Raw genomic sequence first — 18,464 nt, 5'->3', positions numbered from 1 at the left:
CATCGACCTTTCTTAAGGCTAATGTTTGCGGAAAAGCTGTATCAAATGACATGTCTACCTTTCGGTCTCGCAACAGCGCCAAAGGTATTTGCCAGTCTAACGAATTGGATAGCCCAAATGCTTCGAGAACAAGGGGTGAGGATTATAGTCTATTTAGACGACTTTTTAATTGCAAACCAGTCGAAGGAGACGCTACAGGACCATACCAATCTGGTTGTTCGGACCCTACAGGATCTGGGTTGGGCAGTGAATTTCCAAAAGTCCATTTTGAATCCACAAAAATCCATCGAGTACCTGGGAATAAAGTGGGATACTTGGCTGAACCGCAAAGAGCTTCCCCGGGACAAGTTAGTCGGTGTGAAAGGCAAGACAGAGAAGATGCTTCGCTCAAAGGCTGTGTCTCTGAAAGCAGTACAGAGTATTCTTGGTTTATGGAATTTTTCCAGCTTTGTAGTCCCAAGAGGACGCCTAAATGCGCGGGCGTTATTAAAATTATTGCATCGAATGACTCTTTTAAATCTCAGAGTGATAAAATTACCTTTCAGTGCTTGTCAAAATCTAGAATGGTGGCTTCTCAATCACAGAACCTCTTCACAAATTCATTTCCCACCTCCAAACTTTTACTTGGCCACGGATTCGTCGAGTCAAGGTTGGGGCGCGCAGCTCAACACGGAAACTTTATCAGGAAGGTGGTCGAAGGAAGAAACGTCTTTTCACGGCAATATTTTAGAGATGTTAGCGATTGTACGGGTTTTACAGCTGAAAGGGGCGATGATGCAGAACTCAAGTCTACTTGTACAAAGCGACAACCGAACTGTTGTAGCTTACCTGCGCAACGAAGGCGGCACGAAGTCGGAGTCCCTTCTCGATCTCACTTACAAGGTTCTAGGCGAACTAGATCGTTATCATATTCATATGACTGTGTATCACATTCCAGGCCGTTACAATTACGTAGCCGATCGACTTTCGAGAGCAGATTCGACCTCAGAATGGCATCTTTTGAGCCCCTTAACCTCCGAGGTTTTTCGTCTTTGGGGCGTACCCCAGGTAGACCTCTTTGCGTCCCGAAGGGCACATGTAGTTCCGTCGTACGTGACGTTAGAAATAGCGGATCCGAAAGCTCTTTTCATAAACGCTTTCAGTCGGATATGGGTATACAGGTTAGCATGGATATTTCCGCCCCCCTGTCTAATTCCGAAGGTGTTAGCACATTTGAACCAGGCGATAGGCAAATACATAATAGTTGCTCCCCGTTGGGAAAAGGTGTTCTGGAGAGCGGATCTCCAAGCTCGTTCGCTGCAACTTCCACTGCTAATTCACAACCTAGACCAAGTACTGATAGATACAAAAACGAACTGTCCTCCGCCACAGGTGAGCCAGTTACATTTAGAAGTGTGGTTGATACAGGGTGGTCGTCACTGTTAAGTGCATGGAATCGGGAACAAGTAGAACTTCTCGATCGAAGTTGGAGAAAATCGACTCTAGGTTCCTACAAGCCCGCTTGGCAGAGATGGTGTAAATGGTCTAGAGAAAATAATGTGAGTGTCGATAATCCTTCTCCTCAGGATTTGGCTCGTTTTCTAACAGATTTGTTTTTGAAAGTGAATTTATCTTACAGCTCGATCTGCCTCCATAAATCTGTAGTTTCCACTTTTTGTAAACCAGTAGCAGGTGATCCACTTAGCTCACATGTCATAGTTAGACAAACTTTGAAAGGAATAGCTTTGCAACAACCACCAAAACACAAGCCACCTGTATGGGATGTAAATACTCTGGCCTCTTACCTAGCAATGCATGACCCATGTAGCGATTCTTTATTTGAGGTGTCGAAGCGAACAGCTATATTACTTTTGTTGTGCTCCGGTCGACGGATTCACGACTTGACTCTTTTACGAATGGATCGTAATAGTTTGATTTTTGAAGAAGATTCTATCGTTTTATGGCCAGAATACGGCTCAAAGACGGACTCTAAGTCGTATAGGCAATCTGGTTGGCGCTTACTTAAATGTGAGTCTAATCCAAATATTTGTCCCGTCCTATGGGTTAGGAAATTACTGGCTTGTACTTCATCTCGTCGAGAAGACATTAAAAGTTTATTTGTTAGTGTATGTGGTCCACCAAAACCGGCTTCCCGTTCTATCATAGGTGGGTGGATCAGAAGGGCTTTGCAGGACGCAGGGATTCACTGTAGCCCAGGAAGCGTGCGGTCAGCGGTCGCTTCTTGTAGTTGGCTAGATAACACTCCCATTGATCAGATTCTAGCCAGAGGTAATTGGCAATCGGCCGGTACCTTTCATAAGTATTATAAAAAAGAAGTTACCACATCGACTTCTCGTGGTTCTTCTCATTCTCTATCTAATTTATTTCAAGTAGTTTAGTTTGATTCTTTTTGATTTCTTTATATAAATACTTGCTTTTTATATTATAAAATATTTTGTGTTCTCCTGATTTCTTAGTGAATACTGACCGTTGTGTTATAATTTGTGATTTAACAAATTGATATTGATTGATCCAGCAGCCGATACCAAACACTTCTCAATTGTCAATAGACTTGGAGTAAGGCACAGGGAGCTTAATATACCAATTTTACCTACCAATAAAATTGTTATTAAGCGTACTTCCCTTACTCCAAGTCTATTTGTATAGCTGTCTGCTGTACACCTAATTACAATTTCTTTTCAGTATGTAATAGGTTTGTTGTAAACCGACGTGATCGTACTTGCATACATATTTATCACGATCGGGTCGGTAACAAGCCAATTGATTCGCAATGAGGAAAATGGCGGACTCGCGCGACGTCGCCTGATATTTGGAGCGAAGTTGGCGCAATCCGCATTTGCTGGCTGCTGGTTGGCTATATTCACGTGGTTGAAAATGTGTCAGGAGATGGAAAGTATGGCTACGTGGGGTAAGAAGTTCGCTTTTGTCTCGAAAGATGTCGCCTCTCTCAATTGTCAATAGACTTGGAGTAAGGGAAGTACGCTTAATAACAATTTTATTGGTAGGTAAAATTGGTATATTATATTTCACGGATAGGATGAAAGTGAATTTATTAAATATTAAATTGTAACAATAAATTATAAAATTAAATAAAGTTCTTATAACTTTGATACTTGTTATAATAAGGCTTGCCATGAATGTAAAACTAAATTATTAGAAGTTTTCAAATAAAACAATAAACCTGTCCATAGTATATTATATACAATATAAATAGCCTATATTACGTCCCATAGCTGGGCACAGGCCTCAATCATTATATGTATATTAGATAATAAAATCATATTTTTGTCACATATGGCTAGAATATTATATAAAGGTTATGATGAAACACAGAATATTCGATACCTATAGGTAATTCATTGGCCTTCAAAGCTAACTTTGGAAAATGTATTTAGTTTTTAAACTATAGAAGTTAGAGATTTAAACCCATAACGCCTAGATTTCCAGACACAGTAGTTAAACAACGCGGTTTTGGTTTTAAAAGTACGTTCGGTGTTACGACTTTTAAATAAAACCGTTTTATGGATAATTTTATCAAATTTTTTGTAACTTTTTATATACTTAAAGCAGTCGAAGCAGTCGGCGTAGCCGAAATCGGCTGGATCACATTATCATCAGCATCATATTTCATTTTTTTTCGAGTCCTTTTTATTTAATAAGTTTAATCTTGTGTAATTAATAATTATTATTAAATTGAAGGGAAGAGAGGAAGGGGTAGACCTAGGATAACATTTATGAAACAAATAAAAGAGAAGGTGCAGGTCGTGTCGTATCGGGAGGTGAAGGTTTTGGCGGGAAGAAGAGAGGAATGGCGGTTACTCCACCGACAAGAGCGCAGCTCTTAAATAGAGAGAGAATTAATAAAGAAAAAAAAAACACATTTTGATACTAGTTTTGCAGGCCAGAGTAGTTTGTCAATAAAATGTGATTAAGTAATAGCTGTGTCAAGAACTTGGTAAAAATAATTGATCTCAGAATTGATATGAAAAAATAATTATTACGTGTGCAGGTTAGATATAAAAAGAATAAAATATTTGATAAAAGTTGGTATAAAATTGAATAAAAACATTGTGATCTAAGAAATTGATGTCTATTTATTTAGGGTTGTGTAGATAATTGTAGTAATTATGAAATTTAAGTACAGTCAATTTAAAAATATTATTGTGATGTACAACGCACGGATTAAAATTCCTTTATATACTTATTTACATTCATAGAAAGTGAGGCGTAAATAATTATTTGAAAGTGTAACTAATACGTAAGTTAAAATAAGTTATAAATTATATTGGATATTACTAGCTTTAGTCTACTTACATGACGGCAAAATCACAACAGTCAGTTTCAGACGATTGATAACTATCATTCGAGTATGTCAAAACTTTATATATATATTAATAAAACATAAACAGTCTATAGGCGTCCTATATACGTCCCAATGCTGGGCACAGACCTCCCCGCAATCAATCGGAGGGGGTATGGAGCATACTCCACCACGCTGCTCCAATGCTTCAATATCATATAACACATATAAATTAATATAAATGCAAAAAAAAAACAGCAAAAGATATCGAAATCAACTACAGAACTTCTTTCAGTCTCTAAAGGAGAATGAAAAAATCAGGCGCAGCCCAAAATAAAAAATGAGGTGTGTTCATATTGAAATATTATACGGTATAATTTCCTTTTATTATAGAAACTATAACTACTGTTGATGATAGGCTAGTTTTTAACCAGTCCACGAAATATGTAATCTCATGGCTTCATAGAGAATAAAAGTTGTCTATTTTAGTTAGTTATGATAGGTATAGTAAAAGCGAGAGATTGTAGCAAAAGCCTAATTACGATAGTAAAATTTATCGTAGATGTAATATTACCTTGAACAGTTTATTTGTTACCCAAATAAAATAAAGACGGGAGCACGCGCACGCGCCCTCTGATGAATTACATGAACGATTGGTTCGTGTTTTGTTAATTAAGTACGTGAAAGTTTTGTTTTGGTGTAAGTACGTTTATATAAATGTTGATTTTTCTTATGTGCGGCAGTGGATAGATGTGTGATGTTCGTGTATACGTCAATTTCTCCAAAAAATTGAAGAAGTATATTGTATATTGGAAGAAATATAACAATAATGTATATGTTTAATTTGGCAACTCAGGCCCAATTGTTAGTAAATACAAAAAACACTTAACACTAAGGTTAGTAAATCTTAATATATCTAATTTTAATGGGAAGCGATTAGCACCCCCATAAATTGCTTCCATATTGGCAGCTCCAATTTACATGCCAACGCTTTCAGAATGCCATTGGAACTGGACCGCAACCTGTACATCAGGGAAGCATTTTTCTTCCTGATCATGACATAGAAATCATCGACTCTAGCTTGTGCGAACATGGTGGATGCACTACAGAAACGCGGCAATCCCAATAGCATTCTGAAGCCTAATATAGGTTATGTTGAGTGTACAGCTAGCCCAAAGGCAACTCCCGTCTGTAATTTCTCTGAGATTTATTGAGCTAAGACCTTTCCATAATAACGAGAGGTATAAAAATGAGTAAACTGGAATTAATTGCTTTCCAAGTAAAAGTTTTATTGTTTTCTCGACGTTTTAGCCGTCTCGCGATTAAGTCCCTTAATAAGTTAGAATAGCGAATAAGATAAACTTCATATTTTGTTGTTTTATACTTATTTTTTTATTTGTTAAAAAATACTTACGATTTTAATCATTTACTAAATAATGATTAAAAGGTTGCCATTTTATTTTCAATGAATATAAAATAATGGCGTCCCGCTTACAGGATTAAAAACATATCATAGTAAATAAGTTGACGCGAATTAATAATTTATAAAATAATAATATTGTTGCAATACCTAAAAAAAACAGTAGTATAAAATTTTCTAATTATTTCAAAAAATAATAAAATAATGCATTTTTAAATACTTAAATATGTTTTCATTTGTTGTTCAAAATTATAATATCTGCACACCATACACACTGACCTTTTGTCAGGTAATAAAATGAAATAAGAAGGAAAATGAAGGTAAAAGAGATTTTATATAGAAATAATTGTTGCCAAATATAAAATGACGACTGATTTTACTCTGTTTTATACTCCATTATATATTTTGTCATTGTTTGCGACATACTTACCTATTTATATAAAATGTTTAAATAAAATATAAATAAAATATTTTTATGCTTACAAATGAATACAAAATTGTATTAAGAAAAACAAGTAGGGTAAAGTTATACAATATTGTTTTTTAATTTCAACAATATACTTATTTAAATATTTATTAAAAATATCGAAACAGCAGAATGTACATTTTATTAGAGTTATTAAAATAAAATGTAATAATCGCACATTCGATACAATCTTAGATTATTTATTAAGAAAAATAAATGTTAGGGTTGTCCATCGTTCTAGTCAGAAAATGCAAAAATAATTTAAAGCTAAGCTTCTTAATAATATAGTATAACATATAATGCGAAAGATATAATAATTATTATACACATAATAATAGACTTTAATAAATCGTTGTGAATTGTAGTAGATAATAATAACTAAGTATGTATTATTATGTTGTAGTGAGAAGATGAAATTGGTTTCATAACATAACATAACATAACAAATACTTTATTGCACAAACAGGAAAAAACAAAATACAAAACAAAAGATTTTCATTTTGAAAATAATAGTCGGTAAAGTAGTAGTAACACGTTCAGCTGCTTGTCTTCCCGGGCATGTAGTAGAAACCGACAAGGGCATTGTGTCCTCTAACATGATGGACTAATGTTATGGGCGATAGCCTGATCCCCTTTAAGGTTCATCATATCCATCTTAGGTTCATCATATGCATCTTTAGGACTTCGTATCAACAGTGGCTGCAAGTTGTCTTTGATTCCTTGTGGCTCTGCTCACCCCATTAGGGATAACGGGCGTGAGTTTATGTATGTATGTAAAAGTACCTTTCAACGTCATAGAATAAAAAACAATACTAAAGAAAGGACACTCTTCGCCCCGCACTAATACGAGCTTTGAGCGAGGTTGACATACCTCACCCCTCCGATGGGGATCACTTTAGTCTTAAGGGTGTAAGGACCCTTAGTTCCTATCCGTTACCTAGATGGCGTAAGTATAGCGCATTCAGTGTGAAACTTAAATAAATAGAACGTCTTTTTCTTATTTACCGTTATTTCAGAGGCTTCATTTTATTTCTGCCATAAGAGGTAAAGTAATAATATATTTTCTTTAAATTATTGATTAAATATAAATTTCCATACAAAAGTATTTACTAACTTTCTGTATTTTTGTTACAAATAAACGTAAATAAATCTTTACAATTTTTTTATATTTATTTTTTAATAATAAAAAGAACATTTAAATAGGAAGATATCAATAACTTCAGACTCAGAGTAAACCTGAAGAAAATAGGAAGGGTTTATAATATGTTTTATTGTTTGTAGGTTCTCTAGACCTTAGTAGTGGCAAAAAGATGTAGAGCTTATTTAGCTTAGCTTAGTTTGATAAAAATAATAATTCCGATCACTGAATGGTGGCTGGCTACACTTACGCCATCTAGTGTTACTAAAACATATATAGCGAGGGTCTCAACCCAACACCCTTAATGAACCACAGATTTTAAGATGTAAGAGTGAGAGCGCGGACTGTCTGTTTCACTCACTCAAACACACCCGGACACTTCATACAAAACACCTCGTTTTACACAGACACTACACATTGACGTTATCGTACGCGCGCATCTGTGTGTGTGACGTCTGACGCCATATGATTTAAGACTAAAGTAAGACTGAAAGGGGTGAGGTAAACCTAGCTTAGCCGCTGGTGGGGAGCGGAGAGTTGCTGTTCTATACGTAGTATTCCTTATTCTAGGGCTCAAGGTAAGGCGGGATAAACGAAATGTTAGTACGGAATGTCTGGCTGAGATTAGGGGTGGTATTAATAAACTAATGGGCCTCCGTGGTTGAGCGTTGTGCTCACAATCTGGAGGTCCCGGGTTCGAATCCCGGTGGGGACAAATCACAAAAATCACTTTGTGATCCCTAGTTTGATTAGGACATTACAGGCTGATCACCTGATTGTCCAAAAGTAAGATAATCCGTGCTTCGGAAAGCACGTTAAGCCGTTGGTCCCGGTTACTACTTACTGATGTAAATACGTAGTCGTTACATGAGTCATGTCAGGGGCCCAATAATAACCCTGACACCAGGGTTGATGGGGTTGGTAATCTACCTTACAACCCACAGGCTGCCCTCAAGATTATGCTCAAGTTCCTGATTTTATACAAAAACTGTCACATTAACATGATCTTGAGGGCAATATCGAAGCTGAGATTAGTTTATTAATACCACGCTAGGTGTAAAGAAAAACTTCTGAAAGTTTTTATCTGCTCATCATCCTGGGAATGATGTCTCATGGAAATATGAAATGACCGATCGATAATTCTAAACATCATAGAAACCATTTTCTTACTACAACATAACAATATTTTTATTAAATGCACGTGATGGCTAAAGCATTAGTAGTTTCTTATAGAGTTCATGTTAGTCTAACAGAAAGCTTGGAAGTACCTATTACTACCCTAGTGTTAGTGACAAAGTAACGAATACTGAGGGGGATGGTTCAGACTATGATCTGAGTTAATATCAAGTGGAATTTTCCGTCAGACATGGTCTAAATCATCCCTCAAAATTTTCGTTACGATGTCACTAACACCCTGTATATGTTGTGTTATGCCATTGTCAAAAGTGACAGAAATGTATTTCTTCTGTGTTTCATTTACCGGGTGAGAGCCTTCAGCGCTCCCCATTTGTCCGGCCAAGTAGTTAATGCCATCTGCGGCAAATCTACAATAAGTCACGTCAAAAAAAAAAGAAAAAAATGTGTTTCATTAGATATTTTTGAATAACACATTTCTATTTTTCAATTTGAATTCGCCCTACTTTATTTTAGATGACCTAAAATCTACTTATAAAATAGTAAGCGTTGTTGTCAGAATATACAGGTCAGATGATTCAGACCATGATTCTGACATTAAGTGGAATGGTCCGACGCTAAAGTATGGAACTGAAATTTTCATGAATTTTCCAACGGAAAATTCCACTTGATATTAACTCAGAATCATGGTCTGAATCATCCCCCTCAGTATTCGTTACGATGTCATTAACACGTCGCTAACTGATGGAACTAAAATATTCATGAATTATCCGACAGAAAATTCAACTTGATATTAACTCAGACGGACCCAGACCCTCCGGTTGATTGAGGGGAGGCCTGTGCCCAGCAGTGGGACGTATATAGGCAGTTTATGTTTATGTTATTAACTCAGAATCATGAGCTGAATCATCCCCCTCAGAATTCGTTACGATGTCACTAACATTCTGTATAATTCTGTTATTTTTACATAACATAACATAACATAACAAATACTTTATTGCACAAACAGGAAAAAACAAAATACGAAACAAAAGAGAAATAGAATGAGTACAATAGGCGGCCTTATTGCTAAGTAGCAATCCCTTCCAGGCAACCTTTAAGTATAGGAGATATTTAATACTATGTAATATAGCGGGATAGTGCAGCATGGGAATACTTGTACGTATAAAAATAAATAAAAGATAAATACACTTACGTATGTATGTACTAACTACATAATAATAATACACAAATAATTGGTTGGTTTTATCTATTATTTATTCGATGTTTTAGTCATCACCAGTGTGACAGGTGAACGTCAGGACTGCCTGTGTAGTGACGCAACCTTAATACACATATTTGTATTAAGGTTGCGTCACTACACAGGCGGTCCTAACATTCCCTATGATAGAGTTAACGATGCTTTAAGCTGATCTGTGTTAAATGTTGTTCTGATATGCTTTGTTATGTGTGTTGCAATAAAAGTTGCCAAAATATAACTTTGTTTTATTTGACATCTTCTTCTTCTTTTTTTCTTCTTCTTTGATAGAAGAAGATTTGACATAACTTGGAAATTGTCAACAAAGCAGGGAAGTAACTAACTTAAAAGGAAATTTAATGAGATTTTTTTTGAGACTTACTTATTGAAGTCATTATAATATGAAAGATACCAGACTTAACAGGAAATCAATATAATCAGTATTTGTTTTCGACGTACAGGTAGGTGTTTTGTTACTGATAAATAAAGGTACTTACAAAAATCGTAACCATTACATCAATGGTATTAAAAGTAGAAATACTTCAAAATAAAACTGTTAGTCAGTAAGTTGTAATAACAAAATTTCCATTGTAATTTACATCTAAATAAATTATGATTTATTCTACAGGAATGCATAAACTCTCTGGCTTCTGACGACCACACCGGCATGGATTCCTTCCACGAGTGCCTCCAGGAGTACGGCGAGGGTTTGGAGGTCGTCCAGATCTGCCTTGAGCCTGAAGACTCCTCCATCAAGGATGAAGAGCTCTCCGCCTTAGCAGACCTCAGTTTTGATGACCTAAACACTAAGAACAAACCAAGTCCAAAACACGATGGCACTACGGACCAAATAAATGGAGAAATCGTTAAATCGAAATCCGAGGAGTCTCTGCAAGATGACGATATGACAATAACAGAAGACGATGTCTTAGTCGCACCGAGAGAACTCCCTGATACGAGAAGTAAATCAGCTGATAGAAAAGGCGAAGGAGAACGGTCTCTATCCAAACAGCAGAGTAAAGATATCTCCACATCAGATGAAATGGTTTTCGCTGTAACACCTACAGGACTAGAAAGGATAAGTTTCGACAAGTATTGGAAAGAAGATGAAAGTGTTGCAAAGAATCTAGAAAAGGTTAAAAGCGATGAAAGTTGGAAGGAGTGTCTCAATTCACCAACAGACGAGAGTAGCTTCTACGACGCCACAACAAGAATATCTACCCAGGACGAGAACAGTTCACTTTTATATATCGACCATGAAATCGACGGCTACGAAACATGCTTAGACGAAGACTCGTCTGTAAAGTGTACGATAAAAAACGGTCGTAAACTAAACGGTGATCGTGAGATCAAAGAGACTGGTAAACAAGATAAAATAGCTATTAGAAACAAAGACAACGACGCAAGTGCCAAAAGTATTCCTAGTGTAGACGAGACAACATACGGACATCCTTACGTGCAAGAGCATATTATAAAACAAATGAAATCACTTCGAATAGAGCCCTTAAATATAAATATAAGTCACAAAAAACATAAGAAACGAAGTCCTACCAAACCGTCCAAGACTGAACGAAAATGCGTTGAATATTACAACGACCAAGATGAAACTCTAAAAGAAATAAGACAGAAAAAGTTAGAAGAAGAAGAGAAGAAAAGTAAAGAAGAACAGAAAAAGATTTTGCAGAACAACATCGCGGCGATGGAGAAGAAACTACAGTTGAAGAAGCAGGAACCTAGTGAAGAATCGACGGACTTAGAAACGAATTATGTACCAGGATGCCATAAGTGCTTCTTAGAAAACTACGCGTATGCGATAACGAAAGCGTATATAGCGGAAGCGAGTGCGTGTAAATATTGTGAGGTGATAAGGGACATGTTAGAGGCACCGAAGACCATGCCCGATAGAAGAATGTCTGCTCCAGCGCTGGTCAACTTGGAGAGTCCAGGGTCGGAGACGGAAGAAGATGACTTCCTCATGGTACCAGTGTCTAAGGACAGAAGAAAGTCGGCTGGACCGCTGAAGTTTATAGTGCCTTCAAGAAGAGCTAGGTAAGTCATTTATTTTGTTTTGTTTCTATATTTGTTTGGACATATGAATAGGCACGACTTATCACGTTGGTCTAACAGAAAGCTCGGTAAGGTGTGGGTACTTAGTTCATCTTGCAATAGATGTACAATTATAACAATATACAATATTCACTAACACAATTTGTATTACGCGTTTATTTGATAATATCAATGTGTTAATTATTTTTAATTAAAACACATAATAACGGGTTCTTACCGCGTTTAAAACAGGGATATGAAATAAAATATCGGGAGTCTAATATCCCTGCTTTAAACGCGGTAAAAACCCATTATTATGTGTTTTAATTCACTAACACAGTTGCGTCGGTCATTATAGACAGCGATACGGCTCACCGCCTATCACATTGGGCTAACAGAAACTGTGTAGTTTGTGTAGTGAAACATGGGTAGATAGATAGATAGATCAATGATTTATTTGGTCTACAGACACACATGCGTACAATACAAATCAACAACAATACACACCACATACAAAATGTTTAACACACGCCAGGTATGTATGTGTGCTGCAGCAGCGCAAAACGGCCATAGCTCAGCGCAAGTTTTTGCCCTTTCGAGCAAATCGCTGATTTTCAGCTACAACCCGGATAGAGGAAACCGCGGATACGGTAACCGAACTAATTGACGTTGTTTACAATTAATAAATAATGCATGCAGAAGATAATCGTAAAAATGCGTTGTAAAATTACTGATATACCTACGTACATAATAAAAAGATACTTGTTTGATATTTTGTAGGTATATAATAACAATCTAAATGCATAGATAAAATAACTATAAAGCAGTGTTCGCCACCTATGCAAGAAGTTCTGAATTTTCTTGTTTCTGACAATATAGAAGTATTTTTTTTACTTTTTCAGTTTATCTTGCGATGCATGTACCTCTTACAAGCTTACCTATGCAATTTAGAAATATAGTCGTGAGCGTTTGTTACCTACACGGACCCCGATACCGACCCCGCCGGCGTAGTCGGCGATTTCCCTCAATCAGCGCTTATCGCTAACGACCCACTAGGGTCGATTAATTCTTTCAAATATTTTTCCTCTCAGATGACGCCCTGAACCGAGGGTCGCGCCCAACTGGGCACCCTCAGGCCTGTTGTCTTAAATGTTGTACCGGGTGAGAGCCTTCAGTGCTCCCCATTTGTCCGGCAAAGTAGTTAATGCCATCTGCGGCAAATCTACAATAAGTCACGTCAAAAAAAAAGAAAATGTTACCTACGTTTTCTTTTCTCTCTCTAGCAAAGGACAAAGGGATTGTTTCTTTCTTTGTCAATACTAACCATTAGTCCTTTCGTTATTTCCATCACCTTCACAAAACAATGAACTCGGTACTTGAACTTGAGCGTTTGATGTGGAAAATGCTTTCGTACGTTATTTTACGCTTTTCCCCGCTTACATACAAATTCCTAACCTATTCTCCTTCATATATACATACATACATAAACTCACGCCCGTAATCCCTAATGGGGTGGGCAGAGCCACAAGTAATCAAAGACAACTTGCAGCCAAGTTAGTTGCATACAAGTCGTAAAATCCTTTAGCTTTTCAACCTTTAACAAGACCTTTACTGTTTGAATAAAGACTTTGCGGCGTCGTGAAAAAGTAGAGGTTGGTTTAATAATGCTAAAAGAAAGAAAGAAAGAAATAAAAATATTTATTTCCCCACACAAAAACATTGTACATCACACTTTACTAGTTTAAACTGACAGATTTTGCTTTTTTTTTGCTGGGATGCTAAGTAAGTTTACTGTAAAGGCTTTGAAGGAAAAACGCCAGTGTTATAGTGGAGTATGGCCGTCATTGCGACGCGGTATGGATGTAGTAAGGAGATTAGAAGACCGATTCCATGTAAGGTTTCATCGTGTTAGTCACGTGTTAAGGTAAATCTATTGTGCATGCGTTTTGTTTTGACGTCTTGTATTATGGGATTTGAGATAGAGTTTACATAAATGCGTGAACTTCAACTAACTAACACGAACTCGTATTTTTTAAAATATAAATACATGGTAATTCATTAAAAACATCATAGAAGGAAAGCTAGAAGGAAAGAGAGGAAGGGGAAGACCAAGAAGAGCTTACATGGAACAGATTAAAGAAAAGGTTAACGTCGTGTCTTATAGGGAAGTCAAGGAATTGGCCTTTGATAGACTGGAATGGAAAATGCTACACCGACAAGAGCGTGGCTCTTAAATTGATGATGATGACATGGTTATATACATTAGTGACATCGTAACGAAAATTATGAGAGATGATTCAGACCATGATTCTGAGTGATATCAAGTGGAATTTTCTGTCGCAAAATTATGGAACTGACAATAATTAAAAAGCACTAAAACTTTCATGCATTTTCCGACAGAAAATTCCACTTAATGTCAACTCAGAATCATGGCCTGAATCATCCCCCTTATATTCGTTACGATGTCACTACCAACCTGTATATGCTTGTCTCATCTTGAAAATGAGAAGTTTGAAATAGAAATAGAAAAGGGTACATTATTTGATGTACATGAAAGTACCTTCTTATCAGCTATCAACAATAGCATGCAAAGTAACAATTTAGGTATACTATATTTATGTCATGTCATGAATTTATCAATAGTAATTACATTAATGTAATAAAATAAATTCATTTCCTTTCGAACCCGTGACACTCCGATATAAGCCACCACCAGCCAACGGCTTAACGTGCCCTCCGAAGCACGGAATTATTTTTTGCGGACAATCAGGCGATTCAAGCCTCTGCAATGTCCTTACCAAACAAAGGACAGTCTCACAAAGTGATTTCGGGAATCCATCGATTTGTTGAATATTATTATTTTAATTTTCTATTACTGACATTCTATTATAATAATTATATTATCTTTGTTTTTGTGTTTGGACCCGCGGTAGCCTAGTTGGTAGAACGCTTGCCTCTCACTCTGAGGTCGCTGGTTCGAATCTAGCACAGGCCTAAACCAATGAGAGAAGGAGATGATGATGATGATCTTCGTTGTTGTAAAACTGAGGATCATATTTATGTTACCTTTTTGTATAATTGTAATTCAAATGTGTCATCATCATCATCAGCCCATTAACGTCCCCACTGCTGGGGCACGGGCCTTCCCTATGGATGGATAGGGAGATCGGGCCTTAAACCATCACGCGGGCCCAGTGCGGATTGATGGTTATTAACGACTGCTAATGCAGCCGGGACCAACGGCTTAACGTGCCTTCCGAAGCACGGAGGAGCTCGAGATGAAAACTTTTTTTTTGTGGTCTCCCATTCTATGACCGGCCTTCGCGAAAGTTACTTAACTTCAACAATCGCAGACCGAGCGCGTTTACCGCTGCGCCACCGAGCTCCTCTTTTTTTTTTTTTTGACGTGACTTATTGTAGATTTGCCGCAGATGGCATTAACTACTTGGCCGGACAAATGGGGAGCGCTGAAGGCTCTCACCCGGTACAACGTTTAAGACAACAGGCCTGAGGGTGCCCAGTTGGGCGCGAACCTCGGCTCAGGGCGTCGTCTGAGAGGAAAAATATTTGAAAGAATTAATCGACCCTAGTGGGTCGATAGCGATAAGCGCTGAATGAGGGAACTGAGCTCCTCAAATGTGTCAACTAAATATGAAATAAATAAATCTGAATCATCGTGAATCGAACCCGGACCTCCAAACCGTGTGCCTGACGCTCTAACCACTGGACCATAGAGGCTATCCACACGCACTATACAATTCACCCAATTATGAAATTACTTCATTATGAACCCTCTAAAACAGTATAAATATCTCTAGGGTATTCGGACTAGTCAGAGTTTCAATTACATTTACCCTCCCTTGCGGGGTAGGCACTTAGCCAAATTAACTGGAAGTTAGTAAATTATGTTCCTGAATGTATAAGCTTGCCTCTCACTTTGAGCTCGCAGGTTCGAATCCAGCACAAGCCTAAACCAGTGATTGTCGACTTCGTTTTCGAATTCATGTTTTGATTATATTATGATTATCAGGTGCTCAGCGGTGAAGGAAAACATTGTGAGGAAACCACATTTTAAGTTCACACATTCACAATTCACAATTGGCAGAAGAAATAGATTTTCGGAGGTTTATGACCTAACCTGTATTGGGCTGGTTTTCTTCGCGGGTTGAAAGGTCAGACAGGCAGTCGCTTCTGTAAAAAACCGGACCTGTTAAATCTTCAGGTTAGGTAAGTGGACCCTGTGAAAAACGCGATAAAATAATAAGCTCTGGTATCAAGGTTATTATTGAGCCGCCAAAGGCCCCTGACATGGCTCATGTAACAACTACATACTTACATCAGTAAGTAGTAACCGGGACCAACGGCTTAACGTGCCTTCCGAAGCACGGATCATCTTACTTTCGGACAATCAGGTGATAAGCCTGTAATGTCCTAACCAAACTAGGGATCACAACTTTGTGAAAACCATTTGGTTTTTGTGATATGTCCCCACCGTTATTCGAACTCGGGCCTCCGGATTGTGAGCCCAACGCTCAACCACTGGACAACGGAGGCCGTTTTAATAAAGTAAAGCATTTTGACCCCTAAAATAGAAGATAATTAAGTATCCCTAATGGATGTCTGTAGTGGACCGGTGAAAACCGGGTGAAAAGAAAGAAATAATAATTAAAAACAATCCAAGGCAAGAGACAGCTTATGTGGGATTACAGAAAATAGTAAACTGAAGTATTAGTGATGGTAGATGGACATGAAATGTCGATGTCGATAAAATAAATGATATTCATGAGATACACACAAAGCATACATACGAGTACATAACATAGTAACACGCCTGTAGAGGTATAGGCTACTTGACAACCTAGTCAAATGAGACACGTTTTACGAAACGTCTAAACGAAAGTTTTCTTTGGCGCTTGTATGGAAATAATGTTCTATGACGTCATCAATAAATGCTGTCAAGCATCCTACTCATTTTTGCTTAATTCACAAATAAAGACCGAAAATAAGTCTAAAAATAAAATGAGATTGAGTTTTGATCATCTTAGACTGGCTTCTACTTCTAGATTAGCATTTTACAATTTATCCGAATCCCGATGGGAACATATCACAAAAATCACTTCGGGATCCCTGGTTTAGTTAGGACATTACAGGCTGATCACCTGATTGTCCGAAAGTAAGATAATCCATGCTTCGGAAGGCACGTTAAGCCGTTGGTCCCGGTTACTACTTACTGATGTAAGTACGTAGTTGTTACATGAGTCATGTCAGCGGCCTTTGGCGGCTCAATAGTAACCCTGACACCAGGGTTGATGAGGTCGGTAATCCACTGCACAACCCACACGATAGAAGAAGATAGCATTCATAAAAAGGAATGTGTAAAGTGCGTTGTTTAAATTACTAACTACACGGATTCGATATCGACAAATCCCAACCGGGTCGTGCCACAGCACTAGAGAAAATTGCTAATACCCGTAATTGAATTATGGCTGAGCGACCTCAATGCCTCACTATTCATCGAGGATTGACCACGTTGCGCGGTCACTTTCGGTCACAATCGAACAGTTTAAATTCCAAATTTGAAATCAACCGGTCTTAACGGATTTTGAAGAAGGAAATGTAGTGCCGGGATATACTTTTATCGAGGAGTTTCTATTCGGAATTGGTGAGTTTAATCTAATTTGTAGCTTGGAAAATTTAATTATATAATCAGTGGTAATGAAGGACATTCCAGGCTACGTTCTCCAAAAAAAATATAGATGGCGTTGTAAAGATTTAACGTGATAATTACCAGGACAGATTTAACGCAATAATTAGAATGCCAGAGTGAAGGCACCTTCCGGGCTCGCTCCATCTTAGGCCTCGTCTTTGCCTTCGGGCCAATCTGGGGCCAAGAGCAAACCCATCAGAAGTAAAAAAAAAACAATTTTCTTATTGCTCTGGTACACAATTATGAAATATATAATGTGTATAATGTTGGCAGAAGAATATATAAAAATAATTCTTCCTTGATATTTGGATCAGGTTATGTATAGAATTCTATTGCTACCTATATTGCGTCACTTTATTTTGATCAGAATTAATAGGAGGATGATGTATTGTGCCTGAGTCCTTTTCTTATTCCAAATATTATCTAAGTAAACTGTCAGTTTACACATACATACATAAACTCACGCCTATTTCCCACCGGGGTAAACAGAAACTATAGAATTCCATTTGCTTCGATCCTGACACACTTCTCTTGCTTCCTCCACATTCATCAATCGCTTCATTTACGCACACCGGTTCAGAGTAGATTGTATTAAACCTTTTCTAAGGACATCTCCAATTTGGTCATCGTAAGATAAGTGTCTGATGACAGTTTTAGTATCGTAGTACGAGAGGGCATGGTATATTCAAAGTGTATGCCAAATTACACTCAATTTGAACTATAAGTTTGAGAATTATTCCTTGTCGAAGTTCCTTGATTTAGTACTGTTCTTTTTTTCGTTGTTTTGAGGTTCTGCGAGATGATAAATGATGGGTGAAATATGTTTTGATATGGTTTATTTAAGTATACATAGTTAAGTTACCTTATTTATACTTAAGTCTGATTATATTATTATGAAAGTTTCACGGCGCATTGGCGTCTACACTGTGATGTCGTGAAATGTATGGTATAAAAAAGCCAGATATGCTCAATCCTATGACAAGCCGCCATTGCTAGCCCTTTCATGACGTAAGTGT

The 18,464-nt window shown here is 37.3% G+C and overlaps 1 protein-coding gene and 1 long non-coding RNA gene across 4 annotated transcripts in view; one reads left to right on the top strand and one right to left on the bottom strand.

Moving 5' to 3' along the window:
- The window catches only part of LOC126377499 (uncharacterized), a 228,018-nt gene that overhangs the window by 87,410 nt on the left and 122,144 nt on the right, over window positions 1-18,464 (top strand). For all 3 annotated transcript variants that reach the window (XM_050025234.1, XM_050025235.1, XM_050025236.1), the window contains exon 17: window positions 10,324-11,744. In XM_050025234.1, the coding sequence (XP_049881191.1) occupies window positions 10,324-11,744 (1,421 nt within the window). The remainder of the gene's footprint in view (window positions 1-10,323; window positions 11,745-18,464) is intronic.
- The window catches only part of LOC126377645 (uncharacterized), a 350,458-nt gene that overhangs the window by 304,354 nt on the left and 27,640 nt on the right, over window positions 1-18,464 (bottom strand). The window lies entirely within an intron of this gene.

This window comes from Pectinophora gossypiella, chromosome 23 (assembly GCF_024362695.1).
Source record: "Pectinophora gossypiella chromosome 23, ilPecGoss1.1, whole genome shotgun sequence".
In the NCBI taxonomy this organism is placed as follows: domain Eukaryota; kingdom Metazoa; phylum Arthropoda; class Insecta; order Lepidoptera; family Gelechiidae; genus Pectinophora; species Pectinophora gossypiella.
The sequence above is the reverse complement of the archived record's forward strand: the minus strand, read 5'-3'. Positions and strand labels throughout refer to the sequence as shown.